Source organism: Manacus vitellinus, unplaced genomic scaffold, assembly GCF_001715985.3.
Source record: "Manacus vitellinus isolate BGI_N305 unplaced genomic scaffold, ASM171598v3 scaffold_18_pilon, whole genome shotgun sequence".
NCBI lineage: Eukaryota > Metazoa > Chordata > Aves > Passeriformes > Pipridae > Manacus > Manacus vitellinus.
Genome location: NW_021939324.1, coordinates 298,742 through 311,191, shown reverse-complemented (window position 1 = coordinate 311,191; position 12,450 = coordinate 298,742). Strand labels below are relative to the sequence as shown.

Here is a 12,450-nt window from a genome sequence, read left to right as displayed (position 1 = left end):
GTAAATCTGGACCCTTCCTTGGTTACAAACTGGTCACCAAGGAAGGCCTAGACCAAACTACCACAGCACTGTATTTCATTGTTTGGAATTCCTGCACAAAATACTTGAATATGTGTTTGTGGCTAAGACTATGAAATACAGTTTTTACAATTATGATAGCATTTGCCATAGAAGTGTCAATATTACTGCTTACAGAGAAGTAAGTACTTGTGTTTCTAAAATACAGCATGAACCTTAAAAAACCTTGCCTTCTTCCTCTAAAAAGGACGATTATGTTCAATGTTTCTTTACCCTATCTTAGGGGGGTTTTTGGTATAAAACAGAATTTATGCCTGCTTAGAGCAACTGTTCTGTGTTCACTGGATATGAGAACAAATGTTGCCTAATATCCAAACAGTACTTTTCACTACTTGCAATCATGTGTTGATTCAGGCAATTATTCCCAGTGACTTTTGCCAGCTGAGTTTTTGAGAGCAAATCGTCCTTTGTAATTTCAGAGAATGCAAACACAACTAAAACACAATTAAAACAGTTAGTGGTTTTGTTAACAGAACTTGAAGAAGCATGAACAGTCTATCCTTAAAATTTTGTTAGTCCAGGCACCTAGATTTCCAGACCTCTTTAAAGATAGGTAGTGAAGGTCAAGCTTTCTCTGAGGTGGACATTAATCTACTCAGTTCTCTTGAGGTAATTATGTGGGGTGGGCATGTACTGACTCATCAGTTTCCTGTGCCCTTATTATTCTTTGAAGCATACAAGTCTCAGTAACGCTGGTGAATATCAGTGATTGCTTTCACCAGACACCTTCAGAGAGAATACAAGAGCCTTTGATCTACTTACCTTTGAAGGCTCTGGTCCTTGGACTTCAGACAATGTCAGGATCTTTCTATGGCTTTTTCTTTTAAGCCATAGTTTGGCATCCAAACATATTTTCTCTTTTTCTAGAGGAGTTGCATGAATTTGTCTTTAAGCCTTAGCCAAATAAAAGTATTATAAACTTTGTTGTCTAGAACACTTGTGTATCTCTTTGGCTGGACTTGATGTACGTAAATAATACCAAAGTTGGAAGCTTTGTAATGCTATGAGAATTTATTTTCTCAGAAAAAAAGTTAGTTGTGATAACTGAAACCAAGCAAACGGGCTTTTCTGGGTTGCATAATTTTTTCTTTTCTCACAAAAAAAGATAATCGTAGTAACTAAAACCAGACTAACAGGCTTTTCTGGGTTGCATAATTTATTAATTAGCTCTGAACCCAGTAGCACTATTTAAATTGGAAACAACATGGGATTTGGGTTGCTGTGTGAATTAACTTTTCAAGAAAAGTGAGAGCATGACATAGAATAATTTGGAACTGCTTTTGCTGTTTTTCCAAAAGCTGTGAGAGTAGAAGCTATTTTGGGAGGCTGAAACAGGCAAGTTCTAGAAGAACAAGAAGTAACCATCTACAGCTAATTCCAAAAATCAACCAGGCTGATGCAGAAACACATAGGTATTTGGAGGACTATATGAAACAGTCCTTCAGCTAAAAAGACACATTGATCTATAAGGAATAAATCAGAGTCAGAAAGTGACAATACTGATTCAAAAGCTTTTAAGTTGGAAGAACCTTGAGCCTGTTGTGTTACTTTCAGTTCTAGTGAGACAGGAGTGATAGGAAAAGAGAAAAGGAATGAGTGAGACCTGGATGTTTCTACTGCTGAGAGTTACATCAAGGATTAGTTGAGGTTGAAAGGAATTGTAGAAGATCTGTAGTCCAACTTGCTGCTCAAACTAGGATTAGTTATGAGATCAGACTGCTCAGGGTTTCATCCAGTTAGGTCTTGAAAACCTGGAGAATGGAGGTGACACAACCTCTCTGGGAACCTGTTCCACTGTTTAATTGTCATTATGTTGGAAAATGTTTCTCCTTGGCCGAACCACTTTGGATTCTGTTCTTGTTCTGTAGCCAAACATTGCTGTGAAGTGACTGGCTGCATCCTCTTGATAATCTCCTTTTAGATATTGGGGGGCCTGTTACAAACCCCAAAGTTATCTCCTCTCTGGGTCGAACATACCAAGTTCCCTCAGTTCTTACATGTATTTCAGCGCCCGAGTATGGTGATGGACATCTCCTTAGCCCGCTCCAGCTTTTCTCCTGTGTTAGGGGGTATATGTGTAGTTAAAACCGGTCATTGGCCTAGACATGTTATAATGAGTGCCAAATAAAAGGTGATTACTCACTTCCCTTGATCTGGCTACGCTACTATTAATACAGCCTAGGTTGCTGTTACTCTCTCTACTTGTACGCCATGCTGCTGATTTGTGGCTGTGTACCATGGTTACCATGCCCTTTTTGAACATAGCTGCTCCCCAGCCAGTTACCAACCACATCACTTTAGGGGGCTCTTGCTTCCTAAATTCAGGTCTTTGCACTTGTCATTGCTGAATCTCAGAAGGTTCATGCTGTACTGTTCTTTCTCAGTGTCTAGAGAACAGCAGCTCTTCTGTTGAGTGTATCAATTGTATTGTGTCATGATCTACTCACACCCAGTTCACTGTTACCCGCAGGCTCTGTGAGATTGCCCTCTAGGCCTAATTCAGGTGATGAATGAAGCTGTTAAACAGATTGTAATACAGACTCCTACAGTATGGCACCTCTTACCAGCTACTACCATCTGAGCTTTATCATCAAATCTTTTTTTATCAGTGTTGTAGTTCACATATCTACACTGAAGTTCTAACTTCGCTATAAAAATACTCTGTGAGAAAGTGCTAAAATCCTTGCTATAGGAATCTACTTGCTCTCCTTTTGTCTACAGATCTGGTCATTTTATCATGGAATATAACTGGGTTGGCCAGACATGATTAAACCTTTGTAAATCCTCCTTGTGTTCCCAATCATCTTTGTTTCTTTCATGAGCCCAGAGAATTGTTACAAAAGGACTTGCTTCATAACCTTCCAGGGACTGAAATGAAGCAGACTGGTTTATAGTTCCTTGGCTTCTTCTTTTGCCCTTTGCCGAATGTCTGTGTGACATTTGCCTTTCTCCATTTGCCATGGACCTCCCCCAATTTTTGACCTTTCACAGCGATACTGAGCAATCTCATTGTGACATTGGCCACCTTTGTCAGAACCTTTGAGTGTAGGTGAACTGGCCTTTTCAATTTCTATGGGTTGGGTTCTCACAAGTTATCCCAAACTCAATCCTCACCTACTGCTAGCAATTATTATCCTTTTTGAACCCTTTTACTGATTGTAGAGGCTTGGGAGGAGACCTTGTCAGGGAAGACTGAGGCAAGAAAGGCATTGAGTGTAGTAACCTTCTCTCTCTGCTGTTGATTAATTAGCTGTTTGCCTAGAAGCCTGTCCATGTTTTCTTTCCTACCTTAACAGAGTGGTAAAATCTCTTCTAGTTGTCTTTGTCATCTTTTGCAAAAATTAAGGCTGATACCAGCCCTACATACTCAGGCAGTCCTTCTAAATTTTTCCTTTGATTCCTGTCCCTGGCTGTGTGCTCTATACAATGTTGTATGGCCTTGTATTTTTCTCATGAGTTGCCTTTTTTATCCATGCCAGGCTTTCTGTATTATTTGTTTTCCTGAGTACCAGGAGGACTGATACAAACAAGAGCTGTTCGAAAATTTGGATACACTGCTTTTGAAGTCATGCCATTCTGAGTGGAATTGTCACGGTTTAGGAATGGTATTTCCCAATTTAGTGTTCCCACTGAAACACTCCAAACCACATGCCACTTGATCTTCCCCCCCTGCCCACCCCCAGCGGGCTGAAGAGAAGAATTGGAGGCACAAAACATAAAGATCACAGGTTGAGATAAGAACAATTTACTGGAAACAGCAATGAAATAAGACAACAAACTGTAACAGCAGCAAGTACTAATGACAGAGTGTACAGGAAAAAAAAAAAGTGAATGATTCATATGGAATTGCTCACTGTGGAAGCCCATGACCATACCTTACCATTCGCTCTGCCAGGGAAGGGAGCCCTTCCCTGTTTCTGGAAGATGAGGTAAGGTGATATAGGATAGCCTTCAGGTCCTAGCCATGCCCCCTCCTGGCTACTGCAAAAATTAACCCTGTTGTGGCCAGAACCAGGGCAAGAATATAGTGAAGTACATGGGAACTTTAGAAGCAAGCTTTGTACTTGAAATCAGGGTTGAAGATGCAAGATGTGATATGGTCTTTCTGAAGAGAACTAGAGCGTTAATTGAAATATGATGACTTCTGTTTATTATGTGTAATTTGGAAGCTATATCCAAATGATCAAATTAATTAATGACTGGAAGTCTAACACAAGCCTTGATACTGGAAAAGAATGTAACCATAACCGAAAAGTCTTTCTTAGAAGGAATATGTAAGTTTCTTCAGTTAAAGAAAAAATAAGGCAAACAGCTTCAGAAGCCATATGATACATAAATCAGGTGATAACCTGATAAGTGTGATACTCGTAGATTACCTTTTAAAAGTATACAGTATACTTGACAAAAATATTTTTGATAAAAATGTTCTAATGTTCAAACTTTTCAGATTAGAAAGAGAGTGTTTCGCCTCAAACAATGAAATGAAAGAAATCATTGAGGAAAAGAAGGTGGTAATTAAGGACCTCTCTGAGAGACTAGGGAATACTGAAAAAACCTGCAGAGAGTTAGAGGAGGAGCTTGCAACGGTAAGACAAAAGGCCTGTGGCACTCCTTGTTTGGGTTTTTTTAAACATACTGTGAACATAATCTGCATTTGCTGTGCTGAGCTGTGGAATAAATCTGCCTTTGTGTTACTCTGATTTCATTTATGTTACTTTGTTTTGTAAAACATGAGTAAATATAGCTAATACACTGGAGAAGCCAACTCAAAAATGCACGTTAAGTGATACACTGTGTACTTAACTGAACAGTTATTTGCGGAAAACAATTATGAAAGTATGGCTATGAGTGTAACTTGTGTTTGCATACCGAATGAAGAAGGCAGTTTGTAGGTATGGATTATGATTTCGTGCAAAGAATATTCCATCTTTCTACGCAGGCTTTTTTCTCTGAAGCTTGATTAGCTACCATTGTAGACTTGTTTACTTTTATTTCACACAGTTTTAGTGCAAGCATTTGACTGCAAAAATTGTTTGAAAACGGCTTGTTTGAAGGTGACAAAACAGAGGGATTTTTTTGTTTAGCTCTTTTTTGGTTTGGTTTGGTGTGCATTTGGCATTTTGGATGTATCTTACAGGTTTATTTTCTGAAATCTTCTTCCTTTTATATGACCAGCTGGGTCCTTTCCATGGTCTCTATCCACCTCAACTTTGTATTACAAGTTTTACCATCCTGTTTTATAGCAGTAGGATAAAAGGAAAAATTTTATGATATCTTCATTAATGATGTAAATGAAGGGACTGAGTGCACCTTCAGCAAATTTGCAGATGACACCAAGCTGAAAGGTGCAGTTGACACACCTGAAGGACGGGATACCATCCAGAGGTACCTGGACAAGCTCAAGAAGTGGGCCCATGGGAATCTCATGAGGTTCAACAAGATCAAGTGCGAGGTGCTGCACCTGGGTCAGGGCAACCCCCAGTATATACAGGTTGGGGGATGGACTGATTGAGGACAGCCCTACCGAGAAGGCTTTGGGGGTGCTGTTGGATGAGAGGCTGAACATGAGCCAGCAATGTGAGCTCCCAGCCTAGAAAGCCAGTTGTATCCTGGGCTGCATCAAAAGCAGCATGGCCAGCAAGTCGAGGGAGGTGATTCTGTCCCTCTACTCTGGTCTGGTGAGACCCTGCCTGGAGTGCTGCATCCAGCTCTGGGGTCCTCAGCACAGGAAGGACACTGATCTGTTGGAGCAAGTCCAGAGGAGGCCACTAAGATGATTAGAGGGATGGAGCACTTCTGCTATGAGGAAAGGCTGAGAGAATTGGGATTATTTAGCCTGGAGAAGAGAAGGCTTCAGGGTGACCTAATTGCGGCCTTCCAGTACCTGAAAGGAAGAAGAGAAGATGGAAAGAGACTTTTTACAAGTCATGTAGTGATAGGACATGGGGGAATTATTCCAAACTGAAAGAAGGTTTAGATGAGATATTAGGAAAACATTCTTTTCTGTGAGCGTGGTGAGGCACTGGAGCAGGTTGTTTTCACAACAGAGAAGTTGTGGATGTCCCATTCCTGAAAGTGTTCAAGGCCAAGTTGGATGGGGCTCTGAGTTTAGTGGAAGGTGTTGCTGTTCACAGCAGGGATATTAGAACTAGATGATCTTTAAGGTTCCTTCCAACTCAGGCCATTCTATGATTCTATGATTGTATGAGCTAGGAAACCTTTTCTCTTTTCATTGTGTAGTATCATTTGCAGTATTTCTATACATAGCCAATGTAAACTTGCAAATTTCTCCTCTTCCTTTCCCTTGGAGCTGTGAGTATAGAAGGTAATCATGGTCTGTTCCCTGCTACTGACAGGCATTGTGCTAATCAGTGAGTAGAAGCAGAGACCTGCATCAGAGAGTGTAAGACTCCAGGCCCCGAGCTGTGAGCTCACCAAGGGGTTTTACTTTAAAAATATGCAATGCTCCAACAATATCCACCCTCTGGAATATTGGAAGAACCCTTGGTTCTTTTAACACTTTAAGAGAGAGTGCAAAGGAGAAAAGCCACACGTTTTCTCAGGAGGTACTTTGCTGGTAAACTTTAGGAAATAAGAGATCTTGGCAAAAGTTTAGAGGGTAACATACAACCAAATTAAAGCATTCCACAAAGCATTGACTTAGCACATGCTAATACATATAACTTAGCCAAATCCAACCCATTTGCTCTCAAGTTACCTAAAATATCAAGAAAGGAGATTAAGAGAAGTAGTAGTAAAGAAAGAGAGAGAAAAAGAGGAAAATTTATAGCTACCACCAGGGTCCTGTCAAAGTTCAGCTCCCATGTGTCCAGGTGGCAGGGTCTGAACAAATATGGCCAGTGCACGTTGCTGCCTGTATTTCCTTTGGTCCCCGTGGCCACTTCCCCCGCCAAGTGGGACTCCTGCTGTTCCAGCCCATGTGGAGCTGGGTCAAAGGCTCTGGAGTGTGATGTGGGAAGTGCTCCTGGTGTCCAGTGACTGACAGCTGCTCTGGGGCTGCCCAAGGAGGCTTCAAGGGGCTGGGGTGTGGGACAGGGCATCACCTCACCTTCATGAAATTCAGTCTTACCCCTTCTTCCCCCCACACACAGTTGAGTTGGTTTGAGCCAATAATTAATATAGTAAACCAGCGTCTCACAGAGAGTCTTCAGATTTGTTGGTGTCTTCTCTTCAGTTGATGGACTTATTCCATACATTGTCTTAGTGTTTGCCACTTTCCAGGTAGATTGGTAATAAATAAATTGAAGAAAAATAAAATGTAAGAACCCTTTTTCTTTTGGGAGAACAAAGCTTCTTCAGTGCAAGCATTAAAGTGTTAAAGACATTTGCTACCCTAAGTCAACTGGGAAAAATCATTTTATCAGGCAAAAAAGGAATAAAAAGAAGAATTTCTTAGTAAAGTATGTTAAACCTGACAAGAATTCAGGACAGAATTCTGTTCATGTTCAAGGTTTCTGGTAATGGCAACAGTATTAAGTGGTATATTCAAAATGGACATTATGTTATTGAAAGGTAAAAGCAAAACAGATTGTCCCACTTGAAAGAAATGCCATGTTCATAGAGCCTGTTGTTTTAATTGTTTTACTGGAATGATTTTAAACCACAAGACTGTCTTGAACAGGTAATAAAAATACTTATTTTCTGAGGAGTTCTATTAGTGGTCCATGTGGGATTAGATTTTTATCACCTTGGGCAGCTTTATATATTTCCTGAAGACTTTTGTATTTATTTGGGAAGCAGGAGTGCCTGTGTGTGGTCCTGTTTACTCAGTCTGGACAGCTTTTTTGTTGTTTTGCTTCCCAAAATCGAAAAGCAGAAGGCTATAGCAAAAATTAATTCAGTATACTGTTATTAGGCTTCCCTATACCCACATTAAAATTGTGTGAAAATGTCAGTGTGTTCTCTTGCCTTAATTCCCCCCTCCTGGTTTCTTCATCTCTTAATTACTTTTTTATATTTTGTACTGTTATTAGACATCCTGAATATGTCCTTTCCACTTCAGGCTGATAATCTTAAATTGGTTTCTCACAGTACTGTTACCACACAAGTTAGTGTTTTTGTTTGTAAAATAATTTGAAGATATACCAAAAAAATTCTTTTGAAGCTTTATATGAAAAAGTACTTTTCTTTTCCTTAATGGATCAGTTGAATGTATAGTAAAGTAGTTATGATGCTTGTAATTTTAAATATCAGCATGCAACAGAAGTTTGCCAGAAATTTGCATGGATCAAATGTTATAGGATCTGTTGCTATCAAACAAAATCACTTAAGAATGTTCAGCATGAACAGGCTCTCAAGATTTCCATTATGTTTTTCTGAGGGAATTGGTCTCAAGCTTGTAATCATTTCTAGCTAGGGTTTTTAGACATTTTTAGCTTTAAGAATAGGAATTTAGAAGGGTAACCATTGTGATTCAGGACTTGCTTTAAACTGAAACAGCCTCAGCTGTATTCCTGTCCCGTAGAAAAGAATAAAAGGTGTCTTTAGTAGTTTTAAATTACTCTGGATATTTACATTTCTAGAACCTAATAGCGAATGCTCTTAGTAGCGGCCAAGCAGGAGATGTGAAACCTTTATTTTAAGAGAAACACATATTGAAATTTGGAGAACTTGCAAGTACACCAGAATACATATTAGGAAAGTGAAAGAATTAAAATATTGTAGTTTAGTATAAGTTCCTTTAACTTGGAAGAAGTGTATATTCATTTCCTCCCTTTTGCATAGATTCTATCAGAACCAGCATGATTTGTGTATAAGTGGTATAATAGATTACAAAGTGATATAATAGATTACACACGGCCTGTCTTTTTCCCTGTGGCATATAAATCTTTCTCTTACAGCCATGCCTGCAGTCATACACTGTTTATGTCTGAGCTGTCTGTAAAAACCTTGTAGGTTATCATAAACTGAATGTCAGAACAGAAGTTTGAAAATCTGTTTCCTGGACATGCACATTAACCAATGTTCTTTAACAGAAGTGTCTTAAGTCTTGATTGAAGAGACAATGAATCACCCTGAAGATTGTGATTCTTTTCTGCAAATTCTGTGGAGTAGAAACTGGTACACGATGGCAAAGATGTAAATGTCAATTATTGTAAATAATTATATAAAGGACAATTTATTGTGGACAGAGCATTTTTTTTCCAAACTAAAAAAATCCCCCCAGTACACAATCCTCATTAATTTTTCACTAATGACCATTAAATGTTGTGTTACCTTGATTCCTGTTTTTCTTGCCTTAGTGCAGAGGTAGAGTATTCCTAGATGCTATTTCTGTTATTGTCCTAATTTAAGAAGACTAGTCAATCTGAAGCATAAATGATCTACAAAGAAAGTAATTTTGTAGTTTATTCTGGAAGAGATCATTCAAGTTGTGATGTCCCAGTGTTGTACGACAGACATCTAAAAATGCTTTTAAAGTTGCAGTTTTCAAAAAGTTTTTCTGCCTTGGAAAAAAAACAAACCCAAAACCCTGGAGAGATACTTCATAACATTCTCTTCCACCAAAGGTTGTTGCAAATCTCTATTTAGGAGACAAGAATAGTTCTAATAAAACTTGGGCATTTTGATTAATTTTATTTCAGAGATGTTTAATTTTTTGAGAGATTGTATTTAGTCTACACATGGATAGACTCCTCTATAGAATTTTGAATATTCTAGCTAATATAAAAAATTAAACTCTATTAAGGATTCAGTAGTTAGATAACTTGAGCAAAAATAAACAGTAGCTGAAGGAGGGAGATGGTCAGTAAGGGTTTTCTTTTGTTTTGTTTTGGTTTTTATACTACAATTTATGCCTGGTTCTTTAAAATTTGTGCCACTATTCTGTTATACTGAACATCACTTGAGTAAAACCTGTTTTTTGTGAACTGTGGAACAGTCATTTGGAACCTATTTCTGTAAATGCTTTGATTTGCTGCCCCTAAGGTTAGACCTGGTAAACATTCTGATACTTTTGTAAAGAATTGACGTAAGTGCTTTTCAAGAGGTATCTGAACATACTGTTCCTTGGTGGCTGTGTGGATAGTTCTGGCTTTGGCATTTACTCTGCCATCACCACATGGGATTTATACTGCAAAGTGAGTGGGTGTATTAATCCATGTGCAAGAGAGCCCCTTAGAGCACCTTGTACCTGTAAACAAAGGAGAGAAAGTTCCTCAGGAATAATGGCGGTTCATTGTAGGACTGGACCCTAATTCCCTGTGTACTACTGCTGGAGTTTTATTAAGGTAAGACCTCAAAATCTTGCCCACATGTTTATTTTTAAAAATTGTTAACTTGACGCACATACGCACATTTGCAGCATCACGTTCTGTGGCCTGTCCTAGAAGTATGCATAGAGTTTGCATTTATTTTAGTCAACCGTGGCTTTTGTAAAATACTGAAAAAAACAATGGAACATCATTTCTGTATTGGAATAGGTTATAGAAAGATACCAAAGTCAAATACTGGTTGTTAAGGAAAATATGTCTACAACCAAGGTAGTACGAAATTGCCCAGATAAATATAAATACCCTTCTTGTGGAAGACTAACTCAATTCTGGCAGTGAGTGGAATAATTTTCTGGTTATCCTTATAGATAAGGATACAAAGTATTTGGAAAAAAGATTTTCTCCTGATGGGGGCATACAGTACATTTCATGAAAAATGCTTGGCTTCTATTTAATTTCTTTAGAAGTGCAGTTATGTTTTGAAATTGATGGTTAAATAAATATGTTACCAAGTACATTTTCTACCAGAAGTATTTTATCCTCCATGCTGTTTTGTCATAATAGGAGCCATCTTAAGGATATGAAGGGAAGCATTATATATACTAAAATTCAGCATATATTCTGCGTTCAGAAAGTATGATTTTGCTCACATGATGTTTGGTTTCTGTCCTCCAGTGTGGAATATTTTGTGAAGGAGGGAATTGTCTTTGGGGAGTATAGGAAACACTCCTAGTATATTTTGAGAATTTTAAATTCTCAAGTGTCCATGTAAACTTCACAAGAATAATTTACCGCTGGTCTCAGGGACCTGGGATTCCTAAAGGCAGGTTCTACCAGTAAAGGCTGAGATGAAAAAGACATTGAAAAGGATTTTTCTGCATCGTAGTCATCAGATTGCTGCCTCATTAGCAGTGGGCCCACATTTTGCCTAGGCTTGCTTTTGCTAGTGATACACTTCAGGAAGCTTTTCCTCTTACTCTTCACATCCCATGCCAGATTCAACTTTAGGTGGATTTTGGCATTCCTAAGCATATCCCTAGGCTATCCCTCTAGGTATTTTTCCCAGGTCACTATGTCTGATCAGCCCTCTTTATGCTTCCTATTAATATTTTAATTTAGTCAGGAGCTCCCTGTGTATCCGTACAGACCTCTTGCCTTTGATTTCCAAGGTCATTTTCGGGGACCGCTTCCAAGGTCAAGAATGGTCCATTCTGCAGGAAGTCGAGCAAAGTCAGCAGAAGCCTTACTTCACAAATATTCTTTCATCTCTTTCTATTAATGTGGTCTGTGAAGCAAACTCTCTTTAAGTAAAAGCTTTAGCAATTTTGTTACGTGATTTCCCTTTTGGAGTAATCTAGGAAACACACTACTTTTCCAGTAGTTCTATAGAAATAGCATCCCCACAAACATGTTGATGGATGAAGTTGTTGAGAAGGATGTAACTGCATCTCCTGGAATAGTTGAATCTGGACATAGATTATGTTTGACTCAACAGTTGTGGACTCAATTTTCCTTTTCAGCGTGAAGCATTATGCATACTCCCTGTGTTTGTTCAGACTGAAGAAGACTAAGGGATAACAGCTACTGCTATGAACTGTCAAGTGGGTTCTTATGGAGAAGGTGGAGCTGAACTCTCCTTAGATGTATGCAGTGGAAGTATGAGAGAAAACAGGGAAATTCTAATTGCCTGTAAGAGGGGAAAAAAACTTTACAATGAGGACTCTGAGATATTGGAGCAGGTTTCCTGGAGGCCCATCTTTGAGGATACTCAAAACTTGACTGGACGAGGCTCAGAGCAACCTAAGCTGACTTGGAGAACACCCTGCTCTGAGTGGGGAGCAGGACCAGATGATCTCCGTAGATCCTGTCAGCTTAAATTGTTCCATGATTTTATGACTCTGTACATTCTTATTAGATACCTATCAATGAGACATAAGAAATCAGATCAATATTAGACCCTTTGGACTCTTAACCTGTGCCTGGATTTTCAGCACTGTAGTTTACAGTGTTTTTTCTTCAATTTCTGATAATGGGGACGGTGATTGAAAATGGAAGTCAAAATGGAAAGATGCCAAATATTTTGCAGCTAAAATGAAGAGAAACTGGCTAGTATAAGGAGTTTCCTTTTGATCTTTATTGC

The 12,450-nt window shown here is 38.8% G+C and overlaps 1 protein-coding gene across 1 annotated transcript in view; it reads left to right on the top strand.

Moving 5' to 3' along the window:
- CCDC171 (coiled-coil domain containing 171) overlaps positions 1-12,450 on the top strand; it is a 145,570-nt gene that overhangs the window by 31,341 nt on the left and 101,779 nt on the right. The window contains exon 10 of the mRNA XM_018070510.1: positions 4,526-4,664. Coding sequence (XP_017925999.1) covers positions 4,526-4,664 — 139 coding nt within the window. The remainder of the gene's footprint in view (positions 1-4,525; positions 4,665-12,450) is intronic.